Below are 19,141 nucleotides of genomic sequence, written 5' to 3'. Positions count from 1 at the left end.
TTATAATATTGTATCGATCATGGCTGTGAGCCCTATTTGCTGGTGTAAGACAGTGTAAGACATCACATAACATTAAAATTTAAATAGTTTCAAGCCTCTTCATGTTTTTTTTTTCATAAGCAGAATGAGCACACAGTATTTATTTATTTTATTTAGATACTGTATTAATCCCAGAGGGAAATGTATGTATGTATGTTTGATTCAGTGCTGGTGCTTTCATCCTTTAACAAACAACTCATTGTCATTAATTCAAAAATATTCACAAGCACCAACCCAATCAAAAGACGTAACATTTAGGTCAGACATGTAAATATGAATAAAGAGTAAAACAACTCATATTTTCAGTGAGTTGACCTCTATAATCTGCTGCAGGATGTTGTCCACGTCTGTGGTTTCCAGACTGATGCCGGTCAGGTCCAGCTGCGGCAGGAGGGTTGTGAGAAGCACCACTACGTTGTTACGGATGTCACGCAGATTTTCCTGTGCAAGCCTGATTGGAAAAAGGCTTCATAACTACACAGACACACCTGCAGAGGTTTACTTTTACCTTCAGAGCCTTTCACTCTCATCAAAGGATGATTTAACTTGTAAAATAACGTCATCTCAGTAATTCATATGATGGTGTAATATTTGAGAAAAAGATATTCACTGACATTAAATTCAAGAAGCTATTTGATCAATACTGACAGGTTTATAGACAAAAATATGTGGATATTCTGTGAGAATGAAAGTTGTGACCAAAATGTTGGATCAGTTCCTTTTTTTTATCCAATTCAGTGTGATGCTTTCTTCTGAAGAAGCCCAGTAAAGTTCAGAAGCTCATCATTGATGTTAGTTATTGATAGGACTAAAATTACACCATTTTAAAAACATTTGTCTCTGTGTGGTCCACTGGAAGTAGAAGGACCTCACCATTCCACAGAGCTGGTGGCGCCTGTGATCGTGTGTGTTCAGAGCACTCACCTGCTGTCCTCGCTGTCACTGACTCTCCGCCTGCTCTGACTTTCATTCTTCTCCTTCCTGGGTCTGTTCTGCTCAGCCGGATCCTTTGGTTCACATACAACTGCAGCCTGAGCCAGGCCAGTGGATGACGACGCCGAGCTCTGATGGACAGTAGGAAAATGATATTTCTTATAAGTGAGTCTTGAGCACATGAAGATGACCTAAGATGAAGCCTTAGCAGCTCTTGTTGTAAATCAATGTGAAGACAAAAACAATGTTTCAAACACAATTTCTTTCAGAATGAAGGTTTCAACAACAAACTGTGCTGACCTCAGCTGTGTCTGTCTGGCAGGCGACCTCTCTCCTCGCTGTCAGTGACGCCGGGACTTGTCTTGGTCTTTCAGTGCTGCTGTCAGGCGTTGTCATTGTGCCTTGACTTGACTTCATGACTTCTAGACCTAGGAAGCTCCGTAGCCTCTTAACCTCCTTCTCCAACATCAACAACCTCTGCACCGGATCATCCAGCTTCGTCGGCAGTGGAGCATCTATTCGACTCAGCACGGTAAGCGCTTGGGCGGAGGGGGGCTGGCTTTGCTGCAGTGTGTCTGACTGCTCCACTCGGCTGCTGAGGTCCTTTTTGTCTTTCCCTAAGGGCATCATATGGTTTGTTTGACTCCCAGGATGCAACTCCTCTGCCATAATTCCTGAGTTAGGCTGTAAGTCCTCCCAAGGGCAGCGCTTGCTTCTAACAATGCAGAGAGGGGACTCGGACTTCCTTTTGTGGCTGCAGAAAACAGTCAGTCAGTCATTAAAAGGCATCACAGGTCTGTGAGACATTATTTATATTAAGCTCATAATCTGCTACTATTCACCTTCCAGACAGACTGTCTAACAAACAGACGGAAACATATCCTACCTTAAAGTGTCTGTGTGCTCGTCCTTTGTCTTCAACGCGTTGTTTATGTCGTTTTTTGCGTTGCTCACTTCATCCTTAGGCCTCTGATAATCCGTCGCTTTGTCCACAAGCGTCTGCCCTTTTGTGATTTCATTCTTGCCTTTAATGACCGTTTCTCTCTTAGAAGATTTCTCCTGCGTTTCTCTGCTGTCTGTGACACTGGTGTGTGTGTCTGTCTGCTGATGTGTGGGGTGGTCTGTGTTTGTCCCGTCATGTTTCAGAGCATTTTTCTCCGTACAGCACTCGCCGTCTGTTGTCGTCAGCTCAGGTGTGTGTGTGGATTGGATTGGATCTGATGAACTACGTGAGAGGATGTGATGTTTGTCCACTTGTTCCAGGAACTCACTCAACTGCAAGATACACAAACACACTCATGTGGCACAAAAACACACACTTACACTGCCTCACAAACACTTTACATACCTCTAATGACTTTTCTCGTTTTCTGCTTTTGGGGTGCTCTCTGTAAGGAGAAACAAACAGATTCAGAGGTTCACCTTCTGAAGTTAATAGCTGTTTACGCAGCCATTGTCTCAGCTGGAATGTTTATTATACTTGTGCAGATTTGCAGTCAGTTTCAACAGAGGTTTAGCTTGGAGACACTGTGCTGCAGTGCTCAGCCTCACAGGGAGAGCCTGCTGGCCAGCTGTGGTCTGTCTCCCTGTATCTTTGTGAGTTTTCTCCAGGTCCCCCTCCCCTGCCCAAAGATGTGTTTGTGAAGTTAACCGGGGACTCTAAATTGTAAGCACATATGTAAATATTTATTTCTTCCTGTGTGTCTCTGTGTGTTATCCCCTGGAGAGCCACAGTGAATGGCTGGGGATATGTTGCCATGTGAAGATGAACTCAAAGCTCTCTGGAACCAATTAGCATATAATAAGGTTTTTTAACCTTCAATGTCACATGGAGAATGGTGAAAACTAAACTTCTCTGTCATAGTGAGATACACACGTGCAGTCAAACAGACACCGGAAATAAGAGCAGAAACAGCACGCACATAGAGCAACCACAAACTAGCACGTGAGCCCAGACACACACATGCAGGCACGCAGGAAGAAGGAGAGTGTGAAACGGCTGTCAAATACATAAATTCTCACAAACGGAGTCTAAAGTCTTGGGAATTTACAGTTTCTTGTGGTTTTTCTGATAGCTGGGTGTTAACAGCTCCTCGGCCTCTTCTGTTTCCTCTGGAGACGAGCAGCTTCTGTGAAGATACACAGAAAGCAAGTTCAGCCCAGCCAGCGGTTGACACCCACACACACACATACACACACTGACTCACAGCTTAAAATACACACACAGATATGAATATGTGATATAGTACCTCATGACCAGCAAGATAGAAATGGACTGGTAAAGGACTGCGCGCACACACACACAGACACACACAGACACAGACAGACACAGACACACAGACACAGACACACACCTGTAACGTGGACTGGGGTTCTGGCTGCAGTGCCAGCTTTCAGGAATGACTTTGTAATAGTTTACAGGGACACTTCGCCACTTCAGACACTCTTCACACTGTAACCACATGGGACCCCTGCAATTTATAAGAAAACTGTCCGTCAGCTCAAGTTTGACGGGAAGATCTAAAGTACCAAAGAAGAAAATTCAATCAATGACCAACAGGAACATGAAAGAGTGACATACAGTCTAGGACATCATATAATTTTTTTTTTTTTTTTTTTTTTTTAATAAACGCTCTTGTCTCAACATGTCTACTTCAAAGCCTGCGTCTCAAATCTTTGGTTTCAAGCCTTAGAAGATAAATGACCTGTTTCAACTTTCTGTTTGAAATGTAAAGTCACTGCAGGACCTGCTGCAGAATGTGGACCAGGTGAGCCAATGTTCAGCAGAACAGAACAAGAATAATCTAACAGTCATTAATTATATTTCTGGCAAATTCCCTTTACAGGTCACAGATGTTTACAAGCAAACTGAAAAAGAGTCTTAAGTCTTGTGGTCTGAAGAACAAAGAGCAGGAAAAAAAGAGCCCACACTCACCCATCATCAATATCAGCATCTTTCTCCAGAGCCTGGAACTCTCGCTCTCTGGCCTTCCTCTCTGTCACCTCTTTCCAGTAGTCGTTGAGTTTCATGCCCAAAGCACAAAGCGTGAGCCTTCAAAAAGGAAACAGCAGTAAATAACTTTCTCTTAATAATACAGGAGTGCATAGACACTAGAAAAACAAGGTTATTATGACTAAGACATACTTATAATCTACACGTGTATCAAACTCTGTGGACATAGGAAGTAGCAACCTCTGCAGCTGAGCAAATCAAACCACATTGAGCTAGTCCTCACAGATTAATGTGGTGTTAAGATGTCCAATTTTACAGTGGTAGTAACCATGTTTACAGTTGTGGTTGCACCTGTATTCTTTGGTGTACTCAAAGTCTTGCTTGTTATGAGCAGGTTTGAGGAAGTTGCACTCGATGATGCCAATGACGCCGGTCCCAGCTCTCTGACCCGAAGGCTGGAGGAAATAAAGACGTGAGGGTTAGGCTGAGGGCTGGTCCAGACTAAAAGTACGACTGCACAGTATAATCCTTCTTTTTCTTTACCTTAAGCTGGCAGCCGACTTTCTCGTAGGCCTTAATGAGTCGATTCCTGTGGTACATCATAATGCCATAATGGTCTTTGTTTTTGGGCTCAAGCCCAAAGGTCACCTTCACCTTGTCCTTCTGATAGAGTCCAGTTAAGGTAATGGCACCAATATTGCAATGCCTTCAGTGTATTTAAGTAGGTTTGGTCAGCGTTACAAGACCAAATGTGTTAGTTTTCCATTTTTTAATTTAGTAACATAAACTTAAAGATCCATGCACATGTGTTCAGAGAACATTAGACAGTCAATGCATCCTAATGGATGTGAAAACCACATAAGTGAGAGTCATTCAGTGTCCTACTTCCTGTTTACATCTACAGACAGTGTGAGGATACACTGAAGTGGGGTTTGTACACGTCATGCTCAACGTATGTCAGCTTCTTTGACACCAGCTTGGCCAGAACCTTCTTCCCCCTCAGTATGACCTGCATCCGTGGTTTCAAGTACAAGATACTGATGTAGGCCTGAGACAATCAGAGCGAAAATATAAGTATGGAGACATTAAATGTGGCTCACTGAAAACAAAACCTGCAAGCAGATCTGACATGCACATGATTATAAAAAAAAAAACTCAGAAGAACCAGCATGACAACAAGCTCATGTTCACTGAATGCATCATTTATGACATATGGCCCCTTCTCTAACCATATTATGATGTTTCATCCAAAGCACCTAATTGCACATGATTCATTTAAAAGAAACAGTAACACAGGTTCTATTCAAAAACAAAAGTGCACTTCAACACATCTAGTAAATAAGATGTATAATCACCTTTAACTATAAACTGAATGGACCTTTCCTACTTAAGTGGGTTCTCCTCCACGGCCATGTTATACTGGCAACTGCCATGTTTCTACAGTAGCCCAGATTGGACAAACTAAACTGGGCCTTCTTTGGTTTGTGTATTTGGTCATAACGCGCTTGTATTCAGGTGGTTGTAATCCACACTCTTATCATTCTGTAGAATCCTTCGTGAATTGTTCAGCCGTTTAAACCTATTTTGAAATGAAACTGGGGCACTGTTACTACAAAACCACAAGTACTTTCCCAGCCGTGAACAGGTACCCCGTATGTGCTCCGGTCTGCACACTTCAACTCAGCTCTCCCACCACACACACACACACACACACACACACAAAGGGGCTTACCCACACCACCACCACCACAACCACTGAATCTGCTGAATTCGACCCTAACCTCTCACTCTGAAATCATCCTGATCTGGTCATGGGATGTCCACAAGCCTGATTGTTATGGAGGTAATTTTATGGAACTATTTGTTGGATGTACTTGTTCACTGACTCACCCTGAGACTGTAATGCATGTCTGGGATGTTCTGCTCTGCTCTCAATGATCCACTGTTCCTCAGACTCTTCTGCAGCTCTTCAATCTGAATCCCAGGCAAACGAAAGTCACTCGGGTCAGTGTCAAAGTCGATCTCAGTATTACCGTCTTTGGCTCTTCAGGACAACAGAAAAAGAAGTGGTGGTTAGAACGGGCAGTTTTTAGAAAATGTAGGTGCTACATAAATAGAGTAAATGTACTCTTTAGGTTTGCAACAAGCTTTTCCCCACAGTGTGTGTTGTTCACGTGATTAGAATCTTTGTGTTATAAGTACAGTACTATGGTGACCCTCTTTTTCTGTTCACTGAAAAGAGGAAGCAAAAAGGAAAGCGTGGTCACTGTGATGACCCTCCTTCCGTGTACACTGAGAAGAGGAAGTATGAGAACTGTTGCTTATCTGCAAATCTTTGACTTAACACTTTTTTAAGCTTAAACCTGCTTATAAACACACACATGAGCTCAGAGAACGATAATAGAGTTTGGGGAATGTGCATTCTTCACTTTGCAGCACTGACAGTTATTAATGCATGTAAAAGCTGAGGTTACAGTTCACAAAGAAAAGGTTCAAAGACTGGATTAATCTAATCTCAATGTCATGAATCAACCCTTTTCCACAAAAATGAGCATATATATGCAAATATGTTATGTACTGTTTTCCCTTACTGTTTACCGCCAATACTATGACTGCGCTGTAATGCATGTTACACTTGTGTGCTGCATGTGTGCAACTGTCTAAGCGTTGTCAGTGCATCACTCAAATGCACCCTCACTCTTGTATAAGGTCTTCAATGTGTAATAAGTGCACACTGGGGTCACAGGGGTCAGTCAGTCAGTTGAACTGACCTGCGGATGTTCCAGATTATTATCTTAGTGCCTTTCTTGGAGGGGATGGAGTCAAAGTGTGCATGGATCTGCTCCATGGAGTTGACATAGGAATGCTGCAGGATGGCTGCCAGACTGGCTTCTGAGTCCTCCGTCACAACCAGAGACTGTGCAACGGAATTAAGGTCAGGACAGAAACAACCATACATGCTGAAAAACCTGTACTATGTCATCTAGATTTATGGAATCCTGTGCACTGCACACACGCCAGTCACGTCATGATCATGGTTTGTGAAGGATATTGGTTAGCTGGTTGAAGGGGACGATGGGGACGAGGACTGCCTGGGCCTTTATGTTGTCCAGGTACGTCTGAGACAGCATTCCCACAGACTGACAGCCGCCGTTCTTGGTGAAGATGAGTGTGTCGCGGCCCAGGCGCATGGAGCCCGACTTGAAGCCATTTCCATATACACCAATAGCCTGCAGACTGGCCTTACCCGAGCCCTTCTCTGTAAAACCAAAACTGGACACAAAGGTCACAAATAATGATGTTTATCAGAAAAGATGATTTTAGGAATTTAGAGTAGTTCATTCTGAACTCACCTGAGCATCTTGTGCAGTTTGTTAGGAGTCATGCCGCTGCCATTGTCAGTGAAGGTTAGACACAGGTGACCAGCGTCATTGACAACATCTATCCAGATTTGTTTAGCAAACACTCCAGGATCGGAGGCATTGTCTAGAACATGACACAAAAACAGAGGAAAGGAGACAGAAGAGAGGAGAAGTAAAGAAGCTATTTCACATAGAAAATAGTGTAGTGTGATAAAATAATGGTGCTAATTGCATCCGGGCACAGTCTACATACACAGGCGTCTGCTAAAGTTTGTGGCATCAGCTGACTTGGAAAAGAAGTGGACGAGAACACCGGGGAACTAAACACAAACCACAGCTGGCTGGTTTCCTGATCCATCCTGCTCTACAATGTCTGCTCCCTGGACATCAACCAGGATGCCAGCAGCCTTTTTCTGCTGTTGTTATCAAAGTGACATGGAGGAGTTAAGTGTTTGAGTGGAGTGAAGGATTGTGTCATGTTCTTACACTGAAAATTAATTCCTTACACTTTTCTAATTACCTTTTGTCTCTGTTAACACAACTATGTGACAAAGCATTAAGTGACACCATTAATATTTACTCTCGGCCATAAGCAGGAGCCCGTCAACGTGGGTGGATGCTCACTGACACCTTATGCATTGTCAGTAAGCGGCAATGATGACTGGAAAGCGGTCTTCAAAAACTCACATCAAATAATTAAAATATGAAGATTTGATGTTTAGAGTGAACTGTCCCTTTAAGTGAATGATCTATCATCACTGATAAAGAACTACAACCACTTTTTTCCTGCAGCCACTGTCTGTGGAACGTCAGACAGACAGAGGACGCAGTGACATGCAGAGGTGTATTTGCATTTCTACAACAGCACACTCCCATGCAGGCAGCAGGCGAACCAATGAAAGTGCACAGAGTGGAGGAATGACATTTTTGACAGCTCAGACTCGATTTTGTGTCACGTGGAGACACAAATCTATGACTGCTTATTAAACAGGACTTCACAGATAGTTCTATCTGGACGCCACACCCCTCACAAGCACGCATACAACACTTATTACACTATTGTCTTCTAAACATAAAGCGCAGTACGCTCTCTTTACGCAGAGGCACACACGCTCCTTCACATACATAAGTGTGAAAGAGGAAGTCCACTCGGTCTATTTTAGCACCACCACCACCACCAATGTCTCCTTTACAGAGCTCTGTCTGTGCGCCACAGCGGAAGAGCGCAAGAAAACTTTCAAACAGTATCCGGTAAACAGGTGCGTAAGACTGCGTGTTCCTACCCAATAACTCTGCCACCGCGCTGAACGGCCAGGTGTGACTGGTGGAGTTACTGTTCAGGAAAGTGGGACTCATCTAGAAATGAAACAGTGAGAAAGAAACCAAGAAAAACACGTCAGGCAGTTTGTTTCGGTTGCTGTCTGCGTCTCTTCTTCCTGCAAGCCGACACATTTCAGCATTTTGCAACTAAAGATGACAGAAAATGCACATTATAAATTAAAAGTATGAGAAATACTTACGGAACTCAGACGAATCCCATGTTCGCTTAACCTCGCCATGTTCTGCAACTGAATCTTTCGCCTCCAGTGGTGTGTGTGTGTGTGTGTTTATCTCCGCGCAGGTGCGCGCACCCAGCTGTGGGCGCGTCCTCTGGGTCAGGGGAAGTGAGCTCTAATGCAATGGTGTGACAGAGGATATCATTGCGCATGACTTACATGTAATGACATCATGGTGGACTTGCTATGCACATCATGAGTGATGGCTGTGAAACCAGCTAAAGGTATTTGTGCAGAGAAAATTCAGACAATGTATAAAGACAACAAGGGAAAACAGCTGCTTTAAGTGGTGTCTGTCTGTCAGTGTTTACTGCAGGTGTGATGTACCCGAGTGCTTCCATCAATCCCCTCAAAATGAACCTCAAATATTCATACGCAGGAAATGGTCTGTGGACATATGCATGCTAATTTAGATGTATGACTTAAGTCGGGCATCAGGCAGGGGAGGGAAGGTGATTTGTGTGACTATGAACATGTCATGTTTTGTTGGTGCTGGTTTGAATATGTGAGAAACTGCCAGGATTTACACAGAAGTTTGTCCAAAAACAGGAAGATAACATCTGGCACGTACTTTGCTGTATTGGTTTGAATTGGCAAAAAGACAACTTACTTACTACACACAACATACTGCAGCACACAGAAGCAAACAGCCCTAAACAGGAAACCATGCCATCAAAAAGGTGTTGTCATTTGTTTGTTGGCATTAAGATTGCTGGGTGTAGTTCAGTATGTAGCAAACGAATTTCCCCTCAGGGATTAATAAAGTATTTATGTGTAATTATATACCTGAAGTTACTCACAAGCTACATGGTTGTTTATACATCCCAAAATACACACATGGACTTATACCACTTAATAATGACAGGAATGTAAAGGGTGAACTTGCCCTTTAAAATCTATATAAACTTTACTTAAGTGACTCTAAAGTGGTTTTGGAGTTTGACCTTCTTAAGGCACTTTTAAGACAGCTAAGGCTAAAAAGTGCTTTCTAAATGCAGACAGTGATTTGACCTACTGCTACACCAGCCTGCATCTTAATTTCTATCTATGTAAGATAGACTCGTTCACCTTCTGTCACACATCACTGTCAAGTCATCTTTGCAGACAGACACAGACAGTGTGTATGTGTAACACGCCATGTGTCACCAGCATTAACAGCTTAGCCAGAGGCTGAGTTCATTGCAGGCGACTGGGTGATTCTCTTTCACTCTGTTTTTGTCAAACTCAGCGGAAAAAGGGGGTGTACCTGTGCTCACTGGAAGTACAAGACTAACAGGTTTTGTACCATCCAATCCAGCTGTCAGTCAGTAAAGCATCAGGAAATAAGCAGTGTTTTTCTTAATTGTTTTATTGTCTCCTCCATACTTGACACAACCACTTAAATCCGTGTTGCATGAAAAAGTCCCCATCGCTGGTCTCCACTGCTGGTGCGCTCCAGTTTTTCTTTCCATCCGTTCACTATTGCGATATAGTCCTCCTCAGAGAATTCCTGGGGGAGGATCGAGACAGGTATGCTGAAGGAATTTAGCCTTCTGTATGGTGTGTGTGTGTGTGTTTGTGCCTTCTGACCTCAATGTATTCATCTTTAATGGCCTCTGCTCTCTGCAGCTCTGCCTTTAACACCTGGATGAACTGTGCTGTTCGGTCTTCTGCTCGGACATTACAGAAACCCGCCTCCTGAATGAACTACAGGGGAGACGCACAGAAAAGATGAAAGAGAGGGAACAGCACCACCAAGTGATGGACAGCAGTAATACATGGTAAAAAAAATACTTCCTCATGTTGCTGCCATTTCACTCAGGACTGATGTTAATAGCTTAGAAGCAGAGTTTAAATGATTAAATGTGGTTAAATGCAGTGGCGTAGGAAGCATTAAAAATGTGGGGGGGACACCTTCTGTGGGTGGGTGGTGAAAAAAAGTACATCAGTATATTATGAAATATAATAATATGAAGTAGTTGTGATTTCCTGTGGATTTTAACAGGTTGTTAAAATATTTTACCTACAGAAGTAAACACTTAATGACTATTTCAGAGACAGATTCAACAAAAACTCGGTGACAAACAGAAACTAATTCCAAGTGAAACAACAGTTTTGTCAAACATACTGGTGCTACTACACTAACAGATGATACAAAGCCTCCATATCTCAGGCCTTCTCTCATTTACAGAGACAAAAAACTGGCAAATCCCATAGAAAAATGAACCAAACTGCTTAATGCAGATAATACTGAAACACTAAAAATACTAACTTACAAAAAGATGCATGTCTTTATTTTTATTTGCTTATAAAACTGCTAGATTCACAACAAACCTTGTGGATGTGTTTATAATCCCTGTTCATATAATGCTCCACTGTGTCCTGACGTCCATCACATGTATTTTATTCTTGCTGATAAGAATAGGAGCAGGTGGCTGTGCACTGACAGGCGAGGCTGAAGCTAGCAGGCTAACAGGGGCTAACCTGGCCTCATTACAATATGGGTTAATGTCGAAAATAACTCTAACTCTCCGTGTCTTTGTTAGGAATCTCCTCATGTCCATTGTGTGTGGGGAGGGAGCAGAAAAGGCAACAACATGTCGTCAGACAAATAAAACCGTCTACTGTAACTGACAGTAAACAGTAGCTTCCTCCCAACTTTTCTAAGTTGATTTAACATCAATCTAACGTCACCTGGGGCCATGTGACAAAGCAGTCAGGCTTCAGCATGAGCTGGACTTTGTGGGATGACACTGACGTCACCTCCTCCAGCTTCGACCACTGACGGTTCTCTTTACGGTGTTTTACGCTCGCTCGAAGAAAGCCACTGGCTTTGTTAGGTACGTTACTATAGTAACGGTATTGCAGCGCTGTGGTAACCAGGAAAACATGGAGTGGATTCCAGCGGTGAGGTTATTCTCTTATGAACCAAGTGGAACGGAGTTTTTCACGAGCAATCGAAACAGCGTTAGGTGGAGTTTCTTACTCACTAAATGTGGGGGGGTCCAAACGGGCCGTTTTAAAATGTGGGGGGGGACACGTCCCCCTCTGATATAATGGTAGCGACGCCTATGGTTAAATGTGGTTCTTTCAGCAGCTGAATGTTGGCTCTACTGAAGGTTTACCTCGCCATACTCCGATGTTGTGTAGAGGATGTAGCCTCTCTGTTTAACGTAGGCATCAAATGCTGGTGTCCAGGGCTTCTCTCCACAGCAGTAGTCACTGATGAGTAACTGGCCGCCTGGCTTCAGCCACGACTGCACACAAGAAGCATTTAAAGATGAGTTATACAAGTATTGGATTCGTTTTTTAATATTTCATTCACATAATTTTGATCAATGAAGGAGATGAGAAGGTGCTCACATGGAAGCGTTTAAAAAGGGCCAGTTTGTCGTTGATGTGCAGGATTGTGTCTCTGCTGTAGATCACGTCAAATGAACCCTCTGGAAATGTTCTCTTGGTGGCGTCAGCCACTTCAAACTGCACCTAAGAGCAAAGGTCATTGCAATTTCAATTTATTTAAACAACAGGCACATTGTGTAAACCAACAGAAAAATATGCATACTGATGGCAGCTTCTCACTGATTGCCCTCTCCATGGCGAGGTCCACCATGTTCTCCGACAGATCCAAGCCCAGCACGTCCACTCCAAAGGTCTGAAAAAATTATCATTAGTGTCGATAAAGTTCTTCCCAGCATCATCACTATATGTAATGACCACAGGTTTTGGGCCTCATACTTTTGCCATGTAAAAGTCTCCACCACCGATGCCACAGCCGACATCCAGCACCTTCTGCCCAGGCTTCAGGTTCAGGAGGCCCACAAACTCCTGAAAGTAAAAGAAACAAAACACTTCATGCTGTGTTTATGCCTGAAAGCTAAAACATCATGACCATCTGAGGTCTGTCACAGCTAAACTCTGTATCTGTCCTTTAAAGGTGATGAAGACTTTAAGGGAGGATGGGAAGTGACACTTTGAGAAAAGAATGTATCAGATTGGTTCTTGGTCACCCCTCTGACCCTTGCTTGGTTTAATTACTAATTATTGTGACTAGTGTCTTTTTACTGATATTTTGAATTTTAAAATGACAGCACTGTGCTTGGTTTACTTATATTGATTCCTTCCAGACAACTTTGATTCCTTTTAAGGACTTTATTCCCACCTTGGTAGTGTCTGGTCCACCTGTGCTGACGTAACCAGCTCCAAACATCTTCTCGTAGCGTAGGATGCCACGCCTGGTGTACTGCTGGTTGTCCAGGAACTGCTGGAAGGTGCCGAATCCATTCTGGGTGCTGGAGGAGCGCGCAGCCTTCTGCAGCAGCCAGCAGATTTGATTGGGATTGTTTTTCATCTGGTAATAGATACAGTAGGAGGAGGATGAGGAGGAGACAGAGAGTATGTGTGAGTTCATTAAGCATGCTCATTCAGAGCTCCAGACCTTCAGAGCTTTACCTGGACATAGGTGTGAACTTTCTTTTTGAGGACAATGTCAAAACCAAACATCTGGCCCGCCTCTGTCCCCTCTACTTGTACTGATGATGCCAGGTGGGTGTATTGCTGCTCAGTGCGGTAACAGGTGGGGTTGAAGTCTCTCTTACAGTCACCTTACCAGAAAGAGAAAACAAATGACCCTCTGTATTACCACACAAACTGATAAGAGAAAATGATCAGAAACCTTTCGTTTCTTTAGTAAAAGCCACATGAATGTTTTATGTGGATAAAAGAGAGGTAGATTATTAACTCTGTACCTGATCGATAGTTGCAGGACTCTCTGAAAAAAAGGAAGCCACCAGGCTGCAGCCATCTCAGTGATTTCTCCATGAAGGTCTTCAGCTCCTCGTCACTCAGGTACATCAGCAGCCAGTTGGAGAAGATGAAATCAATGCTGATCATAAAATGAATGAGAGTGAATACAAGGTGTGGATGAATTACATTATTTTTTCTTTAGTTTTTGTTTTTTGAACCACTTAATTATGTCTTCCAAATGCAAAATTGGCATGCTGTGAGATCATATTGAAGAGCCTGTTATCCCAGTTTATTCAAGCTAAACACCACATCACAACATCTGGGAATTCCCCAAAACATGACAGCCTGCCATGTTTGTACTCAGTGGAAAGTTCACAGTACAACATGCCAAAAACAAACACTGCTCGTTAATGACTTCTGCCTCACAGTAGGGAATGCTGATGTGGTGATGCGAAATACCATGCTAATGGGTTCACTGGAACTCCATTGGCTTTTATCTCCTAATTCAAGACATGTAATGAGAATCCATCACAAATGTTTCAGCTGGAATCGAACAAACCATTCATTCACAAAGATATTTCAACAAACCTGTTGTGGGAGATATCTAGCTTTGTGACATCTGCTTGGATGAAGGTAGCGTTGCTACGGTGACCATTCTTCTGCCTGTTCTTCTCCACAAAGCTCTCCATGAAGTCCACGGCTGTCACATGGGCAGCCTTGGTGAGCAGGTGGCTGGTGAAACGACTGAACGCACAAATGTCAGGAATATATCTTTCTACAACTCTTTACCTCTGTCCAAGCACTGTATGGACCTACGGCTTATATCCACTGATTACAGGTTGTATTTCAAATGTATCAGATATGAAAAAGTTTTTTAGAAAAAAAGCCTGCTCAGTAAAATGCAGCTGTACAGTGAACTCACCCGATGCCAGCGCCCAGCTCCAACACTCTGCATCCAGCCAGAGAGGGCAGCAGGGAGAGGATTTCTGGCAGCTCATGCTGAGTCAGCTCCCTGGCACGAGAATCCAGCATCATCTCCTCCACTGTGGCAGCCTTCGAGTGCTCCTTCCAAAACTCTGTCATATTGCTGCGAACTGTCAAACACACAAAGAAGAGGTTGGCAAAATGTTGGCAGTAATGATCACAGTGTTTATCCTCACAGGAGCAAAAAGGTGACGACCAACCTTCCCCCTGATTGGTCAGAGAAACACTGAATGAGAGTTGTTACTTTGTCATATGTGTGGTGGGGTTAACACTGGGTGTCACCTGCTATAAAACTGTAATGATAGGACACTGTAGCTAACTAGCTTCTAACACATTGTGTTGTTTTTTCTGCAGAGAGGTGACTGATGTAAGAAAGAAAATGAAAAAAGTTCATGTGAAGGATTCAGTAAACAAAGACAGTGTGTTGGTAACGCCTCAGTTTGCAGTGTAAATACCCCAAACTTAGTGTGCACCACCTTCAACTCCATCCTCCTGTAGATTTCCCTGCAGACCTGACAGCCTGTTGTCTCTCCTGTTTAATACTGTTATTCGCTAACTAATTTAATTGGACATGACAATTGTTATCATGAATTATATTGCCTCAGAATATGTCTTAAAGTTCAAGTGCGTCTGAGTCATCTCAAATGTATTGAAGAAAACAAAATATTCACTAAGTTGATCTCATTAGTCATTTAAAATGTGCATTCACACAAAAAACCCCAGAAATGATTGAACCTTTTAAATATTCTGTTAATGCTAAAGCTGTATGTCGGACAAATTACAGATTAACCATCTGTTAAACAGGTTTATGTAATGTTAAAATCACACAGATCCACAGTTTACCGAACATTTGTTTTTTTTTGGAAAGTTTTACAATATTTTCTTAGCAGTTTAAATTTTAATGTTAAAATCTGACAAAAACTGTGGTAAATGCTCCAGATTGAGAGTTTTATCCATTATTACAGGAAAAACAATAATAAACTAAAAAAGTCAATTTAAATGAACAGCCAATATTGACACAAATTTAAATGAGAACTAAAAGAGCAAAGATAACACAAAGATAGTCACATGGCTGGTTTGACAGCTTCAGTCAAGCCTCTGACACATTCCACTGACAGTGTTCACAGTGGGATTACTTCCACCAGATGAGTGGACAGTTACAACAAAACAACACGTGGCAGCGCCTACAAAATCCAAAGTTTGGTGTCATCGTTCACACAAGGACACAATACTAGAAAAAAACATTCACAATCACAACAGAGACTCTGCTCATACCTTTTTCCATGGTGGTCTGTGGCTGATTATTACACTGACTCTTAATTGTAGGGATTAGGTTACTGACAGAGCGCAGGTTCACCTCCCGTGGGCGCCCTTTAAATAACAGCACGTGGCGGGTGGAGGAGGTGGTCGCCAGGTGGGGAAAGTGACCATTAGGATGCGCGCACAGGGGAAGGGAGTGAACGCGCAGGCATGCGTAAGGGTCCAAGGGTCTGCAGCCGGCCTCCCCCTTCACAGTGAGCAAACAGACCAGACCTGAGCTGCCATCCACAGCTACATTAGTGAGCCCGTGAAGTTGGCTTCAGTTACACTCACGTCTTTTTTGCACGGTGGTTGTCTTGTGGGTGCGTTTCCCTGCCACAGTCCGTCTCTGCCGCTCACGGCTCACCTCGGCTCTCGGTTGCTCGGACACGTCGAAAAATGTGTCGTGGAATGCGCCGATTGCGCAACATTGCCTCATACTGTTAATGTGGACAGTGACGACAACTAAACTCAAAAAGAGAGGGGACAGGACAGTGCAGACCGGGTGTCACTTCTCTTTGAATGCGCCATTTGCACTTATAAACGCTTATAAACATCTAATTATTAATGATTAATTATGTAATTAACAAACTAGAAAGACATTTAAATAATCCTTTATTATAATTTTTTTCCCTGTTTAACACAGGAAGTGAATTACACACCGACACCAGAAGCTTAAAAGTATTATGAACACATAGATAACATAGAAAATAACAACTATGAATTATTCACTGTGCTTTTATTAAAAATACACAAAATATTTTCAGTTAAATATAAGTCATAAAAGTTTAAAAGCATGAGTTGTACAAACACATTAAAAGCAAACATAATAATCATGAAATACTGAACAGTCTCACTTTATCAGACGTATTGATCTGCACTACTGCACCATGCTGGTAGCCTGTAACAGCAGGAAAGAGCGATGACAGGAAGTGTTAAGTCTGTGCTGAGATTACATCATCTCACATGAGGACTGAACCAGAAATCATCATCACATGTAGAGACACACACACACAGATATATTAACATGTCATGGCAACTTAAACTCCAAAGATGAACTCATGGAACCTTTAATCCTGAACCAGGTGTGTGAGGAGTTTATTGGTAAATGTTTATTAGGTGAAACTGTAAACAAAATACAAGCATAATGAAGTTATATGCAGGGTTTACAGACATTAAAAAATGTTGAGAATCTTCTTTAATGACAAAAAAATTCAATACATTTTTTTTAATTAAGGATAATGACTGTAAAGCAACATGAAAACATAAAAATACATTAAGAACAACTAACACAAACCTTCAGCAAACCAAATATACAGAGATGTCATGATGTAAACCACAACCCAAAGCAGGTCTCCTTCCTTTTTTGTTGTCAGTGTGTCAGAAAGCCCTGACATTTTAATGTCTAACACAGTGTGTGTTCTTTAAAACTCCACCATCAGCTGTCCACTGTACAGTATTCTCATGTGCAGTTTGTGTGAATGTGTAGTGAGACGAGAGCCTGATGATGCAACAGGCCAGCCTGTGCTCTGAAGCGTGTGGCTTCCTGTAGCCGCTACTGACCGCTAATAAGTGATTGCATGTTTACATTTACAACTCATGTCTGGTGTAACAGAACGTGACTACGTCATTGTTGTATTTATTGTTGCTAAAAACAGACTATGATGCTTTGTGAGGGTCACTGTGTTGCTTTGCTGGAACAAATAAGAACAATGTCTCTAGTATAACCTTGTATTTAACAATATCTAGTTAACTCCAGAGAGAGTTCCTGGTGCCACAGCAGCAGACCATGGTGCAAGTGTGTAATCTGTGATGTGTCATTTTGTGCACAAGTTTATTAGTTTATGTGACTTTTTGCACAGTTCCAACATAACCATGTCCAAAGTTCATTGTAACTGAAGTAAACAGGTTGAGGTCCGAGACTGACATTGTCCTTCAGCATGACCCACATTAATCCAGTGTTTAGATCTTATTTTCTGCACAATATAAACTCTTCTGAATTAATTTTTAAAGCAGTTCACCATGATCTAGATACTTTCCAGAGTGGGGAAGTGCATCTATCTGTACACCTACTGTCCATTTGACTCTGTGTCTGGTTCCTAATTGTATGTCCTTGTTATTTTGAGTTTAGTGTGGAGATACATTAAGATTGTTGTAAGATTGTTGACTGAAAAAAACTCAGACAAAACATTTCCATACTATACCTGCTCTGATCAATCATAGATATTAAAGCTGCAGGGCAGGACCTTTGTCTCCCTCCTCTGGCAGTTAAGAGTAACTACACAAACACTGTTTTTTTATTTCTTTATTTCTTTACAGCTGCTGCCAAGCAGCGTCATACAATGACTAGCAAGGCACGCCACAGGCTAGGGTGAAGTGTCTTGCCCAAGAACACACAACAGTGACTAGGAAGGAGTTGGGATCGAACCACCTTTATCTGTTCATACCAATCATATCTTTAGTCTACTAAAATTTAGTCCAAGAGAGCTAACAGTTATAGTTTACCATTGTCATGTCACTGCATTTGAACGCATTTTCCACTAGAGGATCTGCCATTCTTAGCTTATTATAGCTGTAGCTTATTTTTACCTGCTACTGACAATCTAAATGATTTTTACACATGATGTGCTGCAGCCACGTTCCTATTCTAGACAGGCTAAATTAGTGTAAACACAGCAAAAACAACAACTAATTGTCTCTAAATAGAGTTGAAGGAGTAACCAAAACAGTCCAAAGTGTCAGACTGTTCTTTAGTGAGGAATCTGTAAATGATTACTCACAATGACAACATTGACCAGGCTGTTGTGACTAAATAATTTGTTTGCACTTTTAACCAGGAAAGCTGCATATTCTGGTAAAGACTCAGTGCCAATCAGAGCCATGGTTTGCAGTAGGGCTGGGCGATATGGCAAAAATTTTATATCACGATTCTTTAATGATAAAATCACGATCTCGATTTTATCACGATTTGTTTTTACATTGACACTAATTTGCATGTTTCCGTGTAAATGACTTAAGGTAGCCTTAAGGTAGTCGCTTCTCAAAAACTGTCAGTAGATTTTAAAGGCAAACAACAACTCTGATAACGTGCACTCAGTATTAGTTTTCAATAAACATGAACATTTAAATAACAATTACAGAACAAAATAAAGTTTTATTTCAAATAGGTTAAAAAGAAGACTAATGTAGTTCTGTAAAGTTTTATTCAACAGTCATTTAAACAGACTGAAGTGTGCCTCCTAAGGTTAAACGGTAAATACAGTATTGAGACTTAAGTAACTCTTAAAGTT

General features: G+C 42.0%; 2 protein-coding genes across 2 annotated transcripts; both read right to left on the bottom strand.

Annotated features, from left to right (window-relative positions):
- Positions 1-94: 94 nt before the first annotated feature.
- LOC114442445 (MORC family CW-type zinc finger protein 3) lies at positions 95-9,717 on the bottom strand. Its single transcript, XM_028415997.1, has 17 exons — positions 8,808-9,717; positions 8,571-8,643; positions 7,279-7,411; positions 6,978-7,198; positions 6,697-6,844; positions 5,816-5,969; positions 4,845-4,973; positions 4,469-4,588; positions 4,277-4,380; positions 3,908-4,024; positions 3,327-3,443; positions 3,024-3,101; positions 2,321-2,360; positions 1,859-2,247; positions 1,273-1,726; positions 964-1,103; positions 95-490 (listed from the first exon to the last, which is right to left on the bottom strand). The coding sequence occupies exons 1-17, from the start codon at positions 8,844-8,846 to the stop codon at positions 334-336; spliced, it is 2,613 nt and encodes an 870-aa protein (XP_028271798.1). The 5' UTR covers positions 8,847-9,717; the 3' UTR covers positions 95-333.
- Positions 9,718-10,173: 456 nt separating this feature from the next.
- On the bottom strand, positions 10,174-15,985 carry pmt (phosphoethanolamine methyltransferase). The gene is made up of 12 exons (XM_028416000.1): positions 15,828-15,985; positions 14,491-14,662; positions 14,157-14,312; positions 13,571-13,707; positions 13,275-13,426; positions 12,985-13,173; positions 12,561-12,650; positions 12,388-12,477; positions 12,186-12,308; positions 11,948-12,079; positions 10,413-10,529; positions 10,174-10,332 (listed from the first exon to the last, which is right to left on the bottom strand). The coding sequence occupies exons 1-12, from the start codon at positions 15,835-15,837 to the stop codon at positions 10,222-10,224; spliced, it is 1,479 nt and encodes a 492-aa protein (XP_028271801.1). The 5' UTR covers positions 15,838-15,985; the 3' UTR covers positions 10,174-10,221.
- Between the last annotated feature and the right edge of the window lie 3,156 nt (positions 15,986-19,141).

Source organism: Parambassis ranga, chromosome 10 (genome assembly GCF_900634625.1).
Source record: "Parambassis ranga chromosome 10, fParRan2.1, whole genome shotgun sequence".
NCBI lineage: Eukaryota > Metazoa > Chordata > Actinopteri > Ambassidae > Parambassis > Parambassis ranga.
This window is presented reverse-complemented; position numbering and strand designations above follow the sequence as displayed.

What these genes read in the sequence shown, in the direction of transcription:
- pmt (XM_028416000.1), bottom strand. An exon ending in CTAGATATCTCCCACAACAG is followed by an intron (nt 13,708 to 14,156) that starts GTTTGTTGAAAT and finishes TTTTATGATCAG; the next exon opens with CATTGATTTCATCTTCTCCA. An exon ending in TCAGTGAGAAGCTGCCATCA is followed by an intron (nt 12,309 to 12,387) that starts GTATGCATATTT and finishes CTTTGCTCTTAG; the next exon opens with GTGCAGTTTGAAGTGGCTGA.
- LOC114442445 (XM_028415997.1), bottom strand. Translation starts at nt 8,846, where the DNA reads ATGGCGAGGTTAAGCGAACATGGGATTCGTCTGAGTTCC. An exon ending in ATGGGATTCGTCTGAGTTCC is followed by an intron (nt 8,644 to 8,807) that starts GTAAGTATTTCT and finishes TTTCATTTCTAG; the next exon opens with ATGAGTCCCACTTTCCTGAA. An exon ending in AACCCCAGTCCACGTTACAG is followed by an intron (nt 3,102 to 3,326) that starts GTGTGTGTCTGT and finishes GTATCTTCACAG; the next exon opens with AAGCTGCTCGTCTCCAGAGG.